Source organism: Leucopleurus acutus, assembly GCF_964270905.1.
Source record: "Leucopleurus acutus genome assembly, chromosome: 3".
In the NCBI taxonomy this organism is placed as follows: domain Eukaryota; kingdom Metazoa; phylum Chordata; class Mammalia; order Artiodactyla; family Delphinidae; genus Leucopleurus; species Leucopleurus acutus.
The window spans coordinates 166,653,298-166,674,876 of record NC_139145.1 but is presented as its reverse complement, the minus strand read 5'-3'; the positions used below and the strand labels follow the sequence as shown (position 1 = coordinate 166,674,876).

The 21,579-nt window shown below is 42.5% G+C and overlaps 1 protein-coding gene across 2 annotated transcripts in view; it reads right to left on the bottom strand.

Annotated features, from left to right (window-relative positions):
* Positions 1–21,579, bottom strand: part of CTNND2 (catenin delta 2) — a gene marked incomplete at its 3' end in the record, with an annotated part of 926,199 nt that overhangs the window by 376,749 nt on the left and 527,871 nt on the right. For both annotated transcript variants that reach the window (XM_082837425.1, XM_082837426.1), the window contains exon 8: positions 5,816–6,010. In XM_082837425.1, coding sequence (XP_082693551.1) covers positions 5,816–6,010 — 195 coding nt within the window. The remainder of the gene's footprint in view (positions 1–5,815; positions 6,011–21,579) is intronic.

Genomic DNA, 21,579 nt, shown 5'->3' with positions numbered 1-21,579 from the left:
ACCTTCAACACCCCCTGAAAGGAGTTCAGGGTGGAGATGAGGAATGCTGCCCTCTGTGCTCTGGGTAAAACTGGCAGAACAGGTCTTCAGATAGTTAGATACTTTCAGGGGAAGATTTTATGAGCCCACTTCCTGCATCTGCTCATATCTAGAAAAGCACTAAAATCATTAACGGTGACGTCTGCTCCTGGTGACTAGCAGAAACTTTCTGCAAAAAATATGTGCTTGATTGCATGTACTCCCCCTTCACCAAAATCACATATATACTGACCTTCCCCCCCTACCTCTTTGGACCAGTTCCTCAGAGCTATCTGAGATGCTGTCTCCCAGGCTATAGTCCTCATTTTGCCCCAAATAAAACAACTCACACCTCTCACGTTGTGCATTTTCTTTTCAGTTGACATTGTCCAGCACTGGCTGGGGTGCCCAAGCAGGAAGGGTCAGAGCTAGGTCTGGGGTGCGGGCAGAAGACCCTCTTCAGACCATGCTCCCTGACACAGCCATGGCCCACAGAGTGCTGGCCCAGCTGAATAAAATCCGATTGATTTCTTGTGTCTGAGCTGTGAACCCTGTTGTATGTTTTACCATCCACCACCCTGGAGTGGGAGAGGGGAGAAGTGGGATTCGTCAACCCAGATTCTCTAACACGCACACAAATGTATACAAATGCACGTACGTAAGGCTCTGACATTATGGTCAGGAAGTTTTTTGGTTTGGGAAAGGCTCGAGGACCTTTTTGAACACCCAAAGGTAGACTGTGCTTCTTGTCTGAATCGGGACCTAAGTCAGTCTTCATAATAAAGTAACAAGGGTGAGAGGGTAACTACGGCGGCCAAGACGGAGGGATGGAAAAAAGATGGCGGTAGGTTGGGTATAGGGGGAGAAGCTAACTGAGAAATCGCCTTTGGAGGGGAAGTTTAGGGAGCTTCAATCTGTCTCATCTTCGAGGACTACAGCTGTTTCCTGCTCTTCTCGGTATAGTCATCTCAGCGTATCTCTCAGCTCTGACACAATCTATAACTCAGGATGGCCTTAGTGGTATTTGGAAAGGGAGGCCCAGGGATGGGGTCAGCACGGGCCTGAGCAGGGATGGGAGAGAAGAGTGGCCACGGGAGATAATGCCCGGGACCCTGAGCCAGGTGGAAGCAGAGCTGAAGCGCTGAGCGACCAAGAGTGGGTACCATTCCACGGCCCCACTCCCTGCTGAGAAACTAAACGATGACCTGGGAGGGCGGCAGGAATCGTGTATAGTGCAATCTTGAGTTACATGTTATTTAGGAAAGAAACGACAGTATGTGTTGTTCTGGGCTTTTATTTTTTATTTATTTATTTTTTTACAGTTAAGGTCATTTTAATTTTGCAATTGTATAAAGAGGAGGGGAGTTTTTTTTCCCCAGTTTTTCCTGTGAGAGGAAAATACATATTAGTAAGTAAAATTATTTCAGTTTAGTTGAATTTGTGCCAAATCTAAGCAAGTGAGTCAGGCATCCAAGAAACTAATTTGAATGGCTGACCTTTCAAAGGAGTTACTTTTGAGCCTCTGAGTCCAGTGTCACCAGTTGAGGGATGCCCTTTTCTCTTTTGTAATGATCCTGCTTGCTTAATTTTGAATATGTTTTATTTTTTTGGTGCTTTTCTTAATACTCTGTCTTCATTTTTGTCTGGAATATTCATTTAGCCTTTAATATATTACCTTCCGTTACCAGTTATTTTGTCCTATTTTAGGTCCTTCTCTGAAACTAAAATGAGCATGCGTGAGGACAAAGTTGGTTTAAGCTTCTTTGGACCTGAAGCCCATCGAGCATGTGGTTTGTTTTCAACAGATATTATCTGATTAACGCAGGACACAGGAAATCCTGATGCTCTCTAGATGAAAATGGTTATTATTTATTTATTATTTTTGCAGTACGCAGGCCTCTCACTGCTGTGGCCTCTCCCGTTGCGGAGCACAGGCTCCGGACGCGCAGGCTCAGCAGCCATGGCTCACGGGCCCAGCCGCTCCGCGGCATGTGGGATCCTCCCGGACCGGGACACGAACCCGTGTCCCCTGCATCGGCAGGCGGACTCTCAACCACTGCGCCAACAGGGAAGCCCTTTATTTTGTTTTTGAATGATGATTTTTGCAAATGCAGGGTCAACCAAGATGACTGTTAAGAGCCCAGGTCCCAGGGCAAAACTGCCTGGGTGTGAAGCTTTAAAGACTGGCTCCATACCACCTGTGTGACCTTGGGCAGATTACTCAACATCTCTGTGCCTCAGTATTCTGATTCGTAAAGTGAGCATCATAATAGCACCCCCTTCATAGGGTGGTTCTGAGGATTAGTAAATACATTCAAAGCACTGAGAACCATGGCTGAAAGTGGCAGACATGCTATATGCTTTGTCATCCTGTCTCACCTGCTTGACGCTATAGCACCACCCAGTAATTCCCAAATTGTTAAGGCCAATACACTTGGCTTCACTCCCAAGTGGGGATTCCCTCAAGAGCAGCAAGTGGCCTTCAATTCCCCTGCCCCACTCTCCTGGAAGTACCCTCTGGAAATGCTCTACAGATGGAACTGAAGGACCTCCGGCCAGTGGTCTTACTTCACAGCAGAGAGGTAAGGCTGAAGAGCCGCCTTGGCCACCGATCTGAGCCAAAAGCCAGTGACCCCGGAACAGTTCAGGTCTAACAGGCCTCGTAAGAACCTGTCCTCTTCTCCCAAGGAATTAGGGTATTTGCTCTGACTCTGGACGCTTCTTAAAAGTCTGTACCAGTGGTGGCACTAAGTGTGGGGTGTGTATAGTGCAGAGGATGTGAAAAATAACCCTCTGGATATAGAAAAGCAATCTTTCTTTTTTTTTCACTTATTTTTTTGGTTGCACTGCACGGCTTGTGGGATCTTAGTTCCCCGATCAGGGATCGAACCGGGGCCCCCGACAGTGAGAGCACGGTGTCCTAACCACTGGACTGCCAGGGAATTCCTGGGAAAGCAATCTTAAAATGTTTCTTTATTGAAGTTTAATCTTGCCTTTACTAGATATAATTTAATACTATTGTATAATATGTATGTAATTTATAAGTGAGAGATATATACCCGTATTAAAAGCATTTTCTCAAACATGTGGGTTCTGATAGAGACAGTTCCTGGAGGTGCAGGGTTAGCTGGGAAAGGGTAAGGACTTGAAATGAATTCAGGATAGAAATAGGGAGTAACCTGAGCAGGGGTGAGGGAGAGAGGGCTTGTGGCTTTATGCTTAGGAGCTGGAGACGTGGCTTCTCCCCACCTGTTCCCAAGAGACCACTCATGGACTTCTGTAAATTTCCATAGTGTTGTGGAAATCAGCATATTTCCTCAAAAGTGCCTCAAGTTCAAAGATGCGGGCAGGGAGGGTGTCTTGGGCATCTGGATGGCACACCTCAACAGATCTCGGCCAGGACAGAGGTTACTATTAGTGGGAAAGGGCTGGGCAAACAGATTGTCCCCTCTGAAGCACTCAGAGGACACTCCTGCCTTCTCTCAGAGGAGAGAGAGGAGAAAAACACTCATTTATTCATTCAGCCTGGTTCTCCACTGATGGCTTAGAATGGGGGTCAGCAAACTTCTGTAAAGCGCCAGTAAGTAAGTATTCTCAGCTTAACCAACCATATGGTCTCTGTCACTATTCAACTGGGCTGCTGCAGGGTGACAGCAACTACAGATGATCTGGAAACAAAAGGGTGGGGCTGTATTCCAATAAATGTTTATGGACTCCGCAATTTGGATTTCATATGACTTTTACATATCCCCAAATATTATACATCTTTTGACCGCAAACCATTTAAAAATGTGATAATCATTTTTAACGCGCAAGCACTACTACCACAGGTGACGAGCTGGATTTAGACTGTGAGCCATCGTTTGCCAACCCCTGGCTTAGAGAAAACACTACTTTTGTTGTCGTCATTGTTTTTTTTTTTGTTGTTGTTAAGTGTGAACATCAGTCCTGGTCCTTAATTTGAGATCGATGAATGAAATATTTTTTTCCTATTGTAGCTAATTTTTCATTAAATCTCCAGAAGTTTATCAACGAGAGCTAATTCTAAAAGCCTATGAATATGGAACAGAGAATCAACATAATCCCTTTTGTTGTCAGTTTTTCTTCAAATTAGATATTGAATGTCACCGAGATTGTTATCTTTGTCTTTTATAAGGAGTGGGTGGAAATAAAATTACCCTAGTTAATAATATGCAACAAGCTAAATGTTAAAATAGCCCAGCCTCAGACTGGAGTAGACTTAGCAGGCTGAAGGTGAGAGAAACTCTGACAGAAGAATAAATGGGTATTCTTTCTACCTAAACTAAGATATGTACTATTAACACTGGATGGCATTTACAACGTCAAGAGTAAAATCAGGGAGTATTTTGTGCTTTTCTTCCTATGATGCAGTGAAATACTGAAATGTAAATATCAATAATCAGCTAGAAAAGCAACGTAGCTCGCCTGGATTTCGAAACATATAAGTTAGTATCACAATGAAGTTTAACAAAATTGCTATGATCTACTTCTTGGGAACTGGAAGTTACAACAGTCTGAAGATGAAGTGCCCGGTGCCAAGGCCTGGACCAGAGCTTCCGCATCCCCATACCTCGGCCCCTGCCCGGGATGATAATGTGTATCATTAGAAATGAAGGAGAGAGCTCTACTGTTTGCAGACCGGCAGCATAACGTCTTCTAAGCTAACTTAGCCATGGGGGGCTTTAGAGGAAGTGCAATTCTCAGTACCTTAATGATATTGAGTTTACAGTTAAGATAAGTGTGCTCGAGCACATTTAATCATGACACTTGACCAGTTATTTTGCAAATGGCTTCATGTTCTGGAAAACACTTGTCCTTCTTCACGTGGCCTAAGGTTGTGTCAAGTTCAAATATATATTTAATCCAGGAAAGCTATCCAGTTGAATGAACCATATGCAATTGCCAATAACCGACTTTTCAGAAATAATTTCATATGATTCAACCTAATAGTGTGTATGAAATAAATTCTCAGTTGGCTTTACAAAATATGCTACATTTTTTAGTAAATATGCTTCCTTCCCACCAAGCTTGCCAAACAGGTAGACTGTGTCATTAAAAAAGTTACCAGCATGAGGTATATGCCTTTATATGTCCTGTACAGTGACTGTGCTTCCCTAAAGTAGTTATAGTCATTAAATACGTTAATAAGGATGTACAAAAACTTGGTACTGCTTCCTTCAATCTGCCTGTGTGACAAAATGAGCTGACAACCCCCCTGTACTTATTTCATTTACAATCTACTCAGGGAGCTAAAGTGGAGTCATATTTGGTTTCTATCCTCATCACCAACATTAACGAGAGAAGCAGGTGTATCATAATGCTTCTGAGGAAACAGGACACACACACACACGCACACACACACACATACACACACACACCCCTTTCACAAGGGAGTGTTCTTTAAGCTTCCAAGCAGGCCCACCCCTCTATGGACAGGCCCCCCTAAGTGGACAACCACCTCTGTGGACAGGCCCCACTCTGTGGACAAGCCACCCCTCTGTGGACAGACCCCCATCTGTGGACAGGCCCCCGTCCATGGACAAGCCTGCGGACAGGCCACTCCACTGTGGACAGGCCCGCCCTCTATGGACAGGCCCACCCCTCTGTGGACAGGCCACTCCACTGTGGACAGGCCCGCCCTCTGTGGACAGGCCCACCCCTCTGTGGACAGGCCACTCCACTGTGGACAGGCCCACCCTCTGTGGACAGGCCCACCCCTCTGTGGACAGGCCCACCCTCTGTGGACAGGTCCCCCATCGGGGTCCTGAATACACACCTGTGCTCGTGCGGTACGTGCCCGTGTGTGCTGGCGGCAGAGGGTCCCCCTGGCTCTGGCTGAGACTCCTCATGGGGGGCTTCTGATAGACGCGGTCTTCATAGATGGGGTCTATGTGGTGCTCTGGGGACTGCAGGGCTCGCAGCTCTGGGCCCAGGTGGCCGTGCTGGCTGCTGTATGAGGCCCGGGACCCAGCTGAAAGGAATGGACAAGGAGACAGTAAGACCCGACCGACATTCAAACAGAACTTGTTTTAACCAAGACATATCTGAATCTGGGGGGCACAGGAATGTTGAACTCTGCAGAAAATCAGATGAAGAGGTCAAGCTGATCAGCTTATCTGCATCACCCAGCTGCCTTGCTTTGCGCCCAAACCTGATCTCTGTATAAGGATGATAATGATTCTGAGATAAATGCCCATTGAACAGGGCCAGTGAAACAGCATCTTTCCCAGCCTAACGAATGTAACAGGTTTCCTCATTAAAGAGATCAGTCAGATTGAAGTCAAACCTAAAAAGCTCTTATTATGCCTTAGTCCTTGCACCTGAAATTTTACGACAGGAATTCTTATTTAAAACGATGAGCAAATGCATAAGCCGTGGTGGCAAGCCATCTTGATGTTGTTCCTGAAAAATGGACCAGAATTTGTTCTCTCATCAGCAGTTTTTCCCTGGACAATGAATGAACCAAAATGTTCGGACTTACAGTAGTCTAAATCCCTGAGAGAAGCAGATTTTAAAGAAAAAAGGTTTTCAAGTTATGTTTTCCTTTACTCTTACCCTCCAAATGGAAGGATCTGCATTTAGTCTACCTTCCTCTGAAACAGTTCAAATGGTTGCCACAAACTGGTTTATTTATAAATCGAGGCTACATAGCATTTGCCTGCAGTGGTTGTAAATCCTTATTTGTGTCTTTTTTTTTTTCTTTTCTTTCTTGCACTGTATAGGAAGAGGTGTGGCTTTGAGGCAGTGCTGTGGGACAGGGAATCTCTGCACAAGAGGAAACACTCTCGTGAAGGTTAAGAGCTTGAGTTGACACACGAAAAAGAAGATGTTGACTGAGAGCGAATATTTCGTCCGAGGGAAAGCCAGAGTCACAGGAGTAGACATGCCAGGAGAATCATCTCCACGGGGACAGATGGAGTGGAGGACATCTAGGGACAGTGAAGGGGCATCAAGGAGAGACGGTTATCTAACAATGGTGAGTACAGGACACACACAAAACCCAAACAAGGCTACAGATGATTTTAGCAAAGACCCTTCAGCTAACTCTCCAAAGCTAATAACCCGCATGGCATGCTGGGATTTCACTGTCAACTGCCTTTGAATCGTCCCAACTGGGAGCCCTCCATTCCAGCTTAAAGTTAGAGGGAGTTGGAATTCCTTGATTTTGGTAGTGTTTGTGGACACTTCTCCCTCTGTCCTGCTGCTTCCCGGCCTTCACCGGTGGCCACCTTAAAGCCAACATCTTCAGTGCTCAGTGATTGGGCTGCTTCCTCAGAATGATCTAACCCCAAAGATTTTGATATTCTTGTCTAGTATATTTGAGGACAAAGCCATGCAAAAATTTTGAAATTGCCAACAGATAAATGTTTTACTGGTTTATTTTACACAGGCTGCTTTATATTTAAATCAACAGAATAGAGCAATTCTGAAGGAGTGGGGCAGTACTAAGACTTCTATGAATTCAGTCTGGATAACAAACGCTGAATGTTTTGAGGAAGGGAAGGGAATCAAGTGGGCAAGTTCCTTACCTTTCCCTTTGCTAGTAATTAAATAAGTTCTGATTTAGAGAGCGTTCAGATGAGTGATAGGTTCAAAATAACTGTTTTACATAATTAGGTTCATTGCATCTGATTTATCAAATGCCAACATCACACTGAATATTATCACATGCTTATATCTTCCAGGAATCTATTTAAGTACGATATGCCTTGAGTTCCTGCTGTCAGTTCTTTCTACCTCTGAAGGTTTTGATAATATTGCCAAGGACTTACAAGTGTAAAAGACAAGGAAACAGTCATTACATCTGAATGTCATATAGTTAAATAAAAGTTATCCATCCCTGGTAGATTTAGAGGTGTAACTTTATCACCATTCCTTGGTTCTAAGCAGCTAAAAATATCCAACGATGAACAGTAAAAGGACCTGCTGATCTTTTAAGTGGCGACATGAGCTGAGGGTATGTGTGAAAATCCTCTTCTTATAAGCATTTACTGGGCATTAGGAAATTTTTATTAGTATCATAAATCATAAATTAATGGCCAAGGGTCCTAGGCAAGGAGCAAGAATCTTAAGATAAGGCCTACCTCTGTGGATATCAGAATTTCTATGTGCTGGTATTCAGAAAAATGCAATAGTACAATTATTAAATATTTGAAGAGTATACTACACTTTTTTATTAGCATGCTTTTGACAGAACTGTAAGTTCACAGTATTTCCCTGTGGAGACACTTGTACAAAATACCTTTGCATATTTAAGCATTATGCATAGAGCTAAGGCATTTTAAACCAAGCATTGTTTGCACTCCTTTTATCCAGTGTGGTCAGGTTTTAGTTGCTCGTGGCTGGGTGGGCACAGTTAATGGGAAGAGAGACAGAACTAGGAGAAAAAAGAGGGGCAAGGAATTAAAGCCTAAAAGTGCAACTTCTGGAATTCATGCCCTCTACCACTCTTGCAAGAAAGAACATATCAGGCCCCTACTAACAAGGTCTGTTTTATTTTGGGCAATTTCAAGAAAAAAATAATCTCATACAACCTCTTCTCCGAATAGGCTCCAAAATTTCATGAGATGGTGTATACATTTGCTGATTCAAAGAAAATACACTTTTCTTGATACACGCACCCCAGTGTTCATTGCAGCACTATTTACAATAGCCAGGACATGGAAGCCACCTAAATGTCCATCAACAGAGGAATGGATAAAGAAGATGTGGTGTATATATACAATAGAATATAACTCAGCCATAAAAAGGAATGAAATTGTGCCCTTTGCAGAGACGTGGATGGACCTAGATACTGTCATACAGAATGAAGTAAGTCAGAAAGAGAAAAGCAAATATCGTATATTAACACATATATGTAGAATCTAAAAAAATGGTATAGATGAACTTATTTGCAAAGCGGAAGTAGAGACACAGATGTAGAGAACAAATATATGGACACCAAGGGGGGAAGTTGGGGGTGGGATGAATTGGCAGACTGGGATTGACATATATCCATTACTATGTATAAAACAGATAACTAATGAGAACTGACTGTATAGCACAGGGAACTCTACTCAGTGCCTATGGTGACCTAAATGGGAAGGAAATCCAAGGAAGAGGGGATATATGTATACATGTGGCTGATTCACTTTGCTGCACAGCAGACACTAACACAACATTGTAAAGCAACTATACTCCAATTTAAAAACAAGAAAAAAAAAAAAAGAAAATACGCTTTTCTTTAGTAGTAATTTTCTTTTACCATCTAGTTCTATTTGACAGTGAGTTCTCAGTGTTAACGCTGGACTCAAAACACCACTAGTAAACATCTGCATCTTTGCCAGAAACTGGAACAATGTTAACAAGAAAAATTGCTGGAGAAACTGACTTCATTAAAATGTCACAGATGTCCAGGTCAATTATGTTGGTGGAGAACAATTCTGAGAGCCTCACCTGGACCAAGCTGAGGGCTCAGAACAGCAGTGTGACAAAGGGCAATGGAAACATGGATGGGCCCAAGAGAAAAGGGAAAGCAGACCCCACGGACCAGCCCAACTGCATCAACCGGTCCCCCGCCATTGCAGACCCAGGTCATGAAAGTATAATACCTGTGTCCAGGCTTTATGACCAATTTCTGCCACAACGCTTACAGCATCCAATGTTAACCTTTCAATGCTATCATATGCTTTTACTCGTCCTACTTCTCCTCTTCAGAAGACAAAGTTTGGGTCTAGAGAGCCCAGGCCCTGGCAGTGTTCATATATATAGTATGTTTCTGAAATCAATGGGTTTTAAGACTCACATCTAAAGCATGAATGCTCAGCTTACAGGCTAAGAGAGGTTATGATCCAGGAGGGCTGAAGGGTAGTGTAACATGGGTGCTCTGTGCAGGCCAGGCCCTCCTGCAGGTCCAGGAGCCCTGGAGGACTGGGAAGAACCTGCAAATTGATGTAGGAACAGGCTTGAGACATTTGCTGCACAAGAGCTACCATGTGTCCTAGGACCTCAGTCACTGGCCCACTGCTGCTAGGGCTGATTGGAAGGATGTTCAGATGGCTCAGAACAGGTCACTCCTGGCCACTCAGCTGTGGCGCTGGTAATGGGAGGTGAGAGGAGAGGTTCAGTTCTGTGGCAGAGATGTGTAACCAAGCAGGACCCTATGGGGTCTTCCTGGGACAGACTCCTCCCGCCATGTCCTCTGCTGTAGCTCCTCCTCTCTGAAGTACCTTGATAACAGTATCTGATGTACGCTTCCTGAGTTGTTTTACAGATGCTAAAACCACCACCAAATAGAAGAAATTAACTACTGGATGACCGTGCGCCCCGAGACCTACAGAAGCCTAAGGATTGATAATGTTAACTGTCCTGTTACCTCACCATCAACCAATCAGAGAACTGTGCACGACCACATACCCTGTGACCCCCTCCCTCACCTGGCTTTTAAAAATGCTTTGCTGAAACCCTTCAGGGAGTTCGGGGTATCTAGAGCACAAGCCACCCATTCTCCTTGCTTGGCCTTGGCCCTGCAATAAACCTTTCTCTGATCCAATCATTGACGTTTGGGTTTGTCTCACTGTGCGTCGGGCACAGGAACTTGCATTGGGTAACAGATGGAGATATGGGCTCCAGGGGCTCCAAGGGCAGACTGGACCCTGGAGAGTAGAGGGGCCCTAGACCTGGGACATCCCCTGGAGCTCTGTAGGTACCTTCACTCCAGCACCACCACTTACGAGAGCAACTCGTACACAGAAGTGTAAGCAGGTAGGTTAGGGAGTCCCTGGAGAAAGAGAACCAGGAATGGCTTTCTTGACAGAAGAGAACCCATTTTGGTCTAAGCCATTTTGTGATCTATGCCTGGTTACAGTGCTTGCCCTTGAACAGATCTCAGTAATTAGTGATCCTAAGGGAGGGGATGCAGAAACAAGGGAGGAGCATTCAAGAAACAACAGTGCAGCCTTGGGGCAGGGTCCTGGTTCCTTAAGGGATATACATAACAATATACCTTTGAGTTCTGCAGAAACTAAAACCCTCACTCCGGTAGAGGATGGAAGGATGATGCTGACCTTCCTGACTTCAATCAGCTAAAGCTTGGCCTCTGTCAACCTGTGCCCTAATTCTATGCTGAATTCTCCTCTGCTCAAGCCCCCTCATGAATATGCATGGACCCTTAGCTTAAAACGTCCCCAATTTTGCTGTTTGGGGAGACTCTGCTTTGGCAAAGATCCCCTGTGTTCTCCTTATTCACTGCGAGTAATAAATCTTTCCTCTCCCTGCTCTTTGGCTTGGTTGTGGCTATTGGCTCAACACCCACCAAGAAGTGAACCCAGTTTTCGGGGAAAAGAAGCTTGAAAGCATGGCTGCCTCTCCAATTCTGCACACAAAAGGGGTCCTTAGGAGCACAGACGTATAATGTCCAACAGTTTGAAGTAAACTCAAATAGCATCTAAAGTAGTAATTCTACTGCTCTTTTCTTGTGTCATTTTTTTCCCAAACAAACTGAAATAGGGAGACATGATTTGGGCTCCAGATCTGTGTTTAACCAGCTGGGCAAATCAAGGCAAGTCATTGAACCTCTCTGAGCCCTGGTTACCTCTAGTGTAAAAATACAAATAATAGTATGTGTTTGTATGACATGGCATTGTGGGAGGATCAAGGTCAGAGAAATCTGTGTGAAGGGCTCTGCATTTGATAAAGCAGCGTAAACATAGGTATTCTCACGTCACTCGATCTTAGAATCAAGAAATTGTTATCTCATGAAAATACATCTTTTGATTCTAAAACACAATCGAACACTGTAATTTAAACTATCAAAATATCAAAAACAACTTAAGAGATTTAATTGTGAAATATTATAAATGGAAAAAAGCTGATAATTTTGTGAAATATTGGAAAATGTAAATTTTAGGGTTTTATTTTTTCTTAAAAAATTAATGTTGCTTTTTAATGGATAATTGTAAAGAATGAAGGAATGAATGAAGTTCAAAGGGAAAGAAATATTGAAATAACCAAGAGAAGGTGGAATCCTTTTTAGAAAGGGATATGGCATAAATTAAACTTGCTGAGCGAAGATAGCAAACATCTGCTGATCCAGAAGGAAGCCAGCGATGGACCTGCAGGGAGTTCTTGACATGGAAAGTAATTACAAAGCTGAAAGGGCAAAGTATCCTCACTGCCTCGCTCGTCTCACGCCTCCACCCCACAGAGAGAGAATCCAACAGGCTCTGTTCCATTTGACCAGCAATAGGAAACACTTCTAGACTGATTTGCAAATAAATTTCTACTTGCTAGATTTTACCTAGAGCGTTCACCCGTGCCAGTTAATCCATATTGATTGATACGTTCACTCATTTAACACATATTTACTGAGTGAGCAACTTCTAGGAGTTTTGGACACCATGATGCTTAAGACTCACAAGGTCCCTGGCCTTGAAAATAAATCAGTCATCACATTTAGAGATAAAGGTACTGAAGGAAAATAAAGGAGGGTGGGGAAGGTAGACAGTGTCAGAGGGTATACTGTTTTCATACGGTGGTCAAGAAAGTTCTTCATGAGGATCTGACATTTCAGCAGCAGACTACTTAAGGGAGCCATGCTGGAGGGAGATCCATGTGTTTCTCAGATAGAGGGGACCAGAAGTGAGAGCAAAGGCCCTCTGTCGGAGAGTCAATTCAGAATACTTACAGAAGTGACCACCATATTGTCTTTTTAAAGAAATGCCAGTTAGTATACGAACTCTTTATAAGCTCATACCACAACTGATTATAAAAACTGAACAGATATTTTTTAACTCACAATTTCACAATCACAGTAACCACATTTTCAGCAAAAGGATTTGAAATATTCAACAGGAGATCACACATAAGGAACTCATGAGAACTGCATGACCAAAGATTCAGCTCAAATACATATATATATATGTGTGTGTGTGTGTGTGTATGTATACACACATACATACATATATATACACACACATACATGCATATATATATATTTGCATTTGAATTTTCATTCCTTAGAATATGATTAGTTCTCAAATCTTCATTTCTTCCTTGCAGAATCATCTGTGAGACTTTGAAACACTGATTCCCGAACACAACCCCCAAAAGATTCTAACTCAGTCCATCTAAGCGTGGAGCGGCGAGGTGCATTTAATGGGCACCCCATATGCCTCATCACTCTACTACAGGAATCACCCTGACAGCCTCCCTGTCCCAGATAAATCAAAGAGAGAGGAGACAGGCATATCCGAAAGAAATCAGTATCTAATGTGTTACAACCCTCAATTTACCATTTCTTGCTTTCTTCAAATAATATCATTTACTACCACGTTATGCCAATTACTTTACTGAACAGAATGAAACAAATTCATTCTGTTTTTCACTGGGACCCATTCACATTCTCTTATTTCTATACTATACAATTTCTGGCTCTCTAATTCAATGTGAATTCACTTGCTTTTGCAAAGAAACAATGTTTGCAGGTTTTCATTTGGAAATATCAATATTAGGTTCTTAAGGACACACTGCCATTGACCTGTTCTCTTCAAATTTGGGAGCCAGTTTCACATACTCATTTGCAAAGAAATGGAAGGACCTAAACGACATACTGGTCAGTGGACCACAGCAAGCTGACTTGATGAGTTTGTGACCAGGTGGCAGAGCTGAGTACTTTCATTTCTGAGATGAAGAGCTGTCTTCAGAAGAAGAGCTATAACCTTCTTGTGCTATGAAGTAAAGTCCAAAGTAAAATCTAAGAATTCAGGGTTTTTTAAAAAAAATTCTGTGTGCAATCAGCTCATGCATTGCTATTTATTAGTGAAACCACATCTCTGAAGGGCAAAATAGGACTTTTATAGAGACACATAGAGCCTGGAATAAAAGCAGATTTCCCCTCGCAAATCCCCACTGCACCTCTTCCTTGCTGAATGCTCTGATTTCAGGGTATGTTCCCTGCAGATATGTTGGCATCACTAGGCGACATAGCCAAGCAGTATGGCCTGTGTAGGCAGAACGCCTTCCCTCTGTGAGAGTTTATGGCTTTGAACTAGGTATTTTGTGGACTTTGAACTTCTTAAAAAGTCTGGCTTGATATTTGTTATCATTAAACTCCTGGGAGAAAAATGACCTCAGCAAAAGCACTTTCAGAAATACAAAAGGCCACATAATTTTGGTTAACTTTTTAATATCATAAATGGGTTCTAAGTAAATTGCCAAGAGATGCAAATATTACACCTTAGATATAAGAAATGCTCGCCATGATACTTATGTGATTTATTCTTGCTTTTTGCTTTTTGACACAAATCAAAATTCCAAAATCTACTTCCTACTCCTATGCCAATTCACATATTAATTTCGGTATTTAAAGGACCCTCAAATATTTCCTGTGTATCTTGAGTCAAGTCCATGCACTAAATTTCATTTGCAAATGATCATCATTCATTGAATTAGTTTGACATCTTATCTCATATTGTTATAAATGTTAAAATATATGGACACATTTCCTATACGATAGGCTACGAGCCATATTTGTTTGGAAGGGAGATTATTAATTCATTTGTATTCAGTGGTAAAACTGTACTGAAGCTTAATAATTTCAATGTAACAAACAGGCCATCTGATGATATAAAATGATTCTATGATAAGTCTGTTTTGGAAAGCAAAAAATTTCCTCCTGTTCCATCTTTTTCATAAATCCTAGCTTTTTCCTATATTTTGCCAACGTAATACAGCTTTGCTGCTATCACGAAGAACTTGAACGCTCACACGGTCTCTGACAATGAATAAACGCAGAAGCATTTGCTTCTGTAATTTTCTTGATAAAGTTTCCAATACAACTTATTGTAATTACGACACTTTACCTCACCTTTTACCAAATGAATACTGTCATCTATTGGGGCTCAAATACTTTACAGTGAGAATAATTTAAAGGCCAAAATCCCTGGTCAGGATGCAGCAGTAAGTGTGCCCCTGTGATCTTATCTCCTTGTCTTTCCTCTCAAACCACAAGCATTTCTTCCCAAGCTGTTAGAAAAATAGGCTTCTTTTGTTCAATTCCTTTTGTGACAGGCAGGAATGCACAAAGTGATGAGACAGTGGTAATGAAGCATGAGTAATGGGGAGTCTGACATCTTTGCATTTGTAGGATGGACCATTTCCATTTTTATTTTCAGTCCAGGGTCATGTGGCTCCCTGCCCACACTGAACTGGATGTTGTTCTGTGTCAACTCACATAGCTCCAAGTAAAGAGCCTGTGCAAACCTACTTGTCTAAGACAGTACTTGTACTAGTGAAACACACAAGATAGACAGTGGTGGTTTGGCGCCCGTCTGTTTTTGGTTTCTTATCTCAGGGTAGGTAGAGAGTAGCTCTGAGTGGACTAGCTGTGTGTTTCAGTATTTCTCAAAATGTCACGGGCATATGAGTCCCCTGATTAACATTCAGGTTCTGACTCAACAGCTTTGGGGAAGGGCCTGAGGTCCTGCATTTTTAACAAGGTCTTGGGCAATCTTGGTGTTGCTGGTCCACAGACCACCCTTTGAGAAGCCAGGACCTACTGATTTAGCTATGGATGTATACCTTGGCTGCTAGACGTTTTCAACTTTGGCATCCTTCTGGAGCCCTGGAGATAGTCTCACATCCACACAGATACTCTTCTTCATCAACAAGGCGGATAAAACTCAACGAGTGTCATTTTCTCTCTCCAGTATTGAGATGCTTCTCAATACCCCATCAGTGCAACGTTCCAAGAGTACATCTGGAGTCTGGCTCCCAGACCCAATCGCTAGGGACAATTAAGAATCTTTGCAAGAAAAGAATCCAGGACAAGGTGTTTCTGACCCATCTTTTTTGTTATTTCGAGATGCAAAGACAGACTTCGGCTGGGAGGGATGGGAAATCTTCATTCTGCTTTCCAGAGAGCTAAATGCTGTGGGGACTAAAGCTCAGTTTTCATTTTTGTGCATGTGGTTTCTGCCCATCAAAGGGCACAGAGGAAATTCTCAATGTACGGATAAAGAGAAGGGTTGTATCAGGCAAAAGTAAGCTAAGGTATGCAATTTTCTTCATAAATTACTTTAAATATTTTGAAAAATATCTGAACTGAGATGTTCTGCATCTCAGCATCTTAAACAGAGGCCTTTTACTCAGATTGTACTAGATATACCATAGATAGATGTATACATTCCTTTTCAAAAATTTGATATTTATCTGATAAAACGCAAACTTCAAATGTATTCTCCCTGTATCATTTTTCTACTGCTTTCTATGTTTCACCAATACCCACGGAATGGCATTAGTGATAATTGCAGAAGCAAAAGACACCATTAACTCTCAACATAATTTTGGGGGGGAAAAATGGCAAATAAGCTGTTTCATAGATTAGTCATTCTCTATATTTACATTTGATAATTTCTGTATATCAACACTTTTATTAAAGTTTTATTACTTTACTCAACATAATACTTGGCATACAAAAAAAGAGTTTGAGAGGGGAGGAATTATGCTGTGTAATAAACAGTTCCGAGGACTAAAATTCTTCCTTGATTCTTTTCCGGTAAAAGCTTTAATATGTGTATGTGTGTGTTTTAGAATCCAGTTAGTCACTGAATTACACATGAGTAATTACTATTTGAATACAAGTTATATTAAAACATTAACTCCCTAATAAATGCACGATTGATGAGGCCTATTAATTCTCCTACCCATTTTTTTTGGTCTGTTACGTTATCCAAAGAAGTTACTACTAACCACCAATTGCTATGGTACAGTAGTGATGTAACTGGTGCTTTCCTAGTACAGAAATTTGTATTGATTCTTCCAGTGCAGAACAAATACTACATATGCTAGAAGACTGTCAAGGTGAAGGGTCTGTTTGTGGCAGTGTCAACCACAATCAGCTACTGACTCAGCCACAGAAGGGACTGTGGCACGATCTGATTCTAACCAGCTGAGCTTATGACCTAAATGAATACATGTGTGTGTGCACGCACGCGCGTATGTGTGCACTTATCTCCTAGGGGAGGTTTTGACCCCTTTCATATGTTGTCAGTCCATTCAAGGAGAGCTAGGGTTGAAGCCAGAAACGCCAAGGAATGCAGGCAGGTATCAGTCCAGATCCGGACGGGCTCCCCCTCTTTAATAGCACGGCACCCGTGGGCCCAGGCACCATCCAGGAACCCAGACAGGAAAAATCAATGCTATCAAGTATGTGTGAAGATATTTACAAGCAAATAGAAATTTGAAGCGCTGCTCAAGTCCACTGGGTCAAGACCATTAATGGTTTTCTTTGGTTCCTTTGCTGCCAAGTCTGTACCTGCAGGCTCCTGGGCAGGTCCTTAGCATATACAGACGCCACAGAATAAGCAGTCTGTTTTATGATCGCTTTCGTCTCTGGAGTTACACACAGGGAGCTGCTAGCTCTCCAGGTGAGCCTATGACATTCCACGGACTGCTGTCTGGGCGTCTGTTAATACTGTGATACCTAAAGACATAGGAAGCCACTTTCCAAAGCACTGGGAAACTCAGAGGTGAGAGGACAGGCATTTTACCCTTCAGATTTTTAATACCCATTGAGCCAAGTTTTTCTGTTAGCTGTTGGTAATTTTTTCATATTTCACTCACTTTGGGGAGAACCTGGTATCTCTTTGTGTTCATGCTTCGCTTTGTACTAAGGATGATTTCCAATTATCAATGGGATGTAACACTTTCACCAACCAGCTAGCTTTATAATAGCTAGTTGAAGACATTTGTTGAATATCTACTAGATGAGGCGTGGTGAGGCATTCTGAAATATGCAGAAGGCTCAGCTGCCCTCAGGGAGCCCATAAACCCACTTATTTAAATGCTCTGCCTCTTCTGAGTGCAGAAAATTCAGGATACTTTCTTCTTTGTAGCAAAGTCAGTGCTTTCGTAATACACAGCACAAAAAAAATACATATATTGATCAATAGATCTGCTTGAGATTAGCCTTTAGAGATTGTAGGTATTTCACTTTAGTTATCCCATGGCAAATGCAATGTCTTATCCGTATATAAAACTACCCCCCCCACATATATACATACACACACATATATGTGTATGTATATATACATACACATGGGTGTGTGCATAGTGATTTTTGTCATACATTTAGAATGTAGATAATAAGCAGAAATATGTATTATACGTAACATATATATTATGTATAACATGGACTAAATATATGACAAATTTTTTAACATTACAAAATGCAATTGACACAACATTGTAAGTCAACTGTATTTCAATAAAATAAATTTTAAAAAATTATAAAATGCACATTGGTTAAATATTGTGGTGGGAGGGATTTTGACGCAGGCTGGGTTGCAAATGAACTCCATTTTGAGAGATTTTGAGTTATTAATTATCGAAGGTTCTTTTCACAGCTACTAAAACTATTGGTCTCTCCATAATCCCTCTTGCTTAGATAAAAAGAAAAAATGTTTAAAAGAAGCCTCACACTTATTAACGCAGAGATATTGGCTAACTAGGATCATTGATACTTAACGTGAGTGGCTACCACAGACACCTGTTTGCCCAAATTAACCCACACCGGTGACCTAAATTGTGTAAGCACTGCGGAGGAACCAAGGCATTATTTTACCATCGATGTCCCATTGGCCCTAAGTTCAGAAGCACGGAGTCTGACGAGTGGAAGAAACTCACACCATGGCGTCAGATACAAGCTAGGTTTTCTCACTGTTGGGTGCTGGGGACCCCCTAGGAAGCCACAGTCCAGGTGACCAACCAAGGCAGGGCTGAGTGTGTCTCCGTGTCTCTCTCTTCCCATCTTATCACTTCCTTCTCTGATTCGACATTATACCTAAAAGCATTTTTCCAGCAGACTCCTATTTCTACCAGCCGTCCACGTGATCTGCAGCACTGAGGAAATAAGACAGGTTTCTAGACTTCAGGACCAAAGAAACACCTGGCTGAACACTACCTGGCCTGTTTCTCAATGAGGGAAAAAGGGGATTGTCCTGAGAGTTGGCTCATTTCTGGGGCTGGAGAACTTGTCCCTTTTTTTTTTTTTCTTTAAATTTTTATTGGAGTAGAGTTGATTTACAATGTTGTGTTAGTTTCAGGTGTACAGCAAAGTGAATCAGTTATACATAAACATATATCCATTCTTTTTTAGATTCTTTTCCCATATAGGTCATTACACAGTATTAAGAAGAGTTCCCTGTGCTCTACAGTAGGTCCTTATTTTTACCTATCTATCTATCTATCTATCCATCCATCCATCCACCCATCCACCCATCCACCCATCCACCCATCCACCCATCCACCCACCAATCCATCCATCCATCCATCCATCCATTTTTGGCCTCACCTCGCAGCATCAGGTCCTTATTTTAATCCGTTCCTCTTCAAACCCCTCACACCCTCACCTTGCCTCCATGTCCATCGTCTCAAATAGTCATTCCCATACTCCTGGGGTCCTAATCCCAAGTGAAAAGAAGCTTACAAGGTGTTCTGGTGAAATTATTATTTCAAAAAAATCTCATGGACCCTGATTTAAAAAAAAGTGGGATAAAAATCTCTATTCAGAAAAACCACCCCTAGCTCCCGCGTGCTTCCTGAGTGTGGTCAGACCTCCTTGGAGCCAAGCTCAGGAGAGCAGACCTCAGACCACGTGTGGCTTCGACCTCACGTACATCCCCGGTGCCTGCCCTAAGCTCTACCTTAAACCTGCATGGACTCAGGGCACCACTGGACACTTACCCATAACCGATATGTAGCCCGTCCCTCCCTAGCTGTACCTCGTTCTCCTACTTGACTTCGTTAAACTCCCCCCTCAAATGCTGCCTTCTTCAAGAGCCCTTTCCTGATCCTCCTACCTGGATGTGCCTCTCCCTCCACGGATGCCCCCAGCCTTTGGTCCTCTCTCACAGCTTTGGTATCACAAGATACTTCTGAACTGATATCACTCCTACCCCCTTCCAGTCAAGGGAGACCCCCGGAGTCATGACTTTCATTGTATGTATATGTGAATGTCCAGTAGAGCCGGGCTGATATCATGATTCTCCATAGTAACAATAGTTATTTATTGGGCCCTTTTAACATGCAGACATGCTAATACACAACTGATAGGCATGATCTCAATCTCACAGGATCTTTGTAATGACTCTGTATAATTGCTGCAGTATTGTTATCCCCACGATAGGATAGGCAAACAATCTCAGAGAAGCCCCATTTTGTTCCCCAAACAGGCTAAGCATGATTTCACCTCAGGACCCCTGCACTGGCTATTCCCTCTGCCTGGTACATCCTTCCCCAGGTCCATTCTCCATGGCTCCTGGCTTCAGGTGTTTGCTCAGTGGACACCTTATCGTGGAGGGCTTGGCCACCCTGCCCTAGAACATCTCTAATTCTCTTAGTCTTTCTCCACCTGGCTCTTCTCACCACCTAATATCCTATCAGCATCAGACCATTACCTCTAAGAGGACAGGGGCTTTGGCCTCTGTTGTTCACAGATGTGTGTCCAGCACCAAGAAGAGCGGCTGGCACAAAACAGGTCCTCAGTAAAGACTTGTTGAACCAAACTCAACTACCCAAGGTCACGGAGCTGGTAATGGAACCAAGATATGCACCCATGTCTGTCTAGCCCCTCAATCCATGCTGTTAATCACTGCATCCTGTATTTGTGTAACTCAACATAATGCAATGATTTCTTCTACAACTGCAAGTAAATTCAGTACTCTTACTCATGCTTCTACTTGCTCTGTCACCAATATTAAGATGCCTCAGACTCCTTTGGAATTTCCCCAACATTCCATTCCTGACTGTCAACATTCATGTGTTGAGTCTCACCTTTCCACCCCCCAGGGATTTCTTTTCATCGCCCTTCTGGTCAGCATACATTGCTTCCCTGGGTACCATATTTTCCTCTTGTTTTATGCCCTTATTTAGCTAGAATACATCCTCCAATTGTGGTAACTTTCTAGGAAAGGGTGCCTAAGAGAGAGATTTCATGAGTACTTGCAAGTCTGAAAATATCTGATACTCTTTTTATAGATGACGGATAATGTGGCCGTGTACAGATTTTAGGTTGAAACTTACTTTCCCTCAGAACTTTGAGAGCATCACCTGAGTGTTCTTTTCCTACCACATCACTACTGAAAGTCAGGTGGCATCTGTTTTATTCCTCTCCCTAGGTTTCAGGGTCGATTTTATGTCGGTGCTGTGAAATTTCATGATGTAGAAGACGAAATATTTTCTATGCCAAGTGTAGGGTATTTCCTATGAAGACACAGGTCCCCCAGCTCTGAGGAATTGTTCTGCATTACTTCATCGATAATTTGCTTCTCTCCATTTTCTTTCTGGGGCTGTTAGTAATATGTCAGATCTCCCAGATTTGTCCTTTTTGGCTCTTGCTGCATTATTCTCATTTTCTGTCTCTTTCCCTTTATGTTCTCCTTTCCCAGTGATTTCCTTGACTATTTCCCACTCATTCTAGCAAATTTTTAATGTGGGTAGTTATATTTTTTACAGCCTAAAGAGATTTTCTTGTTCTTTGATCCTTTCACATATCAACACAGT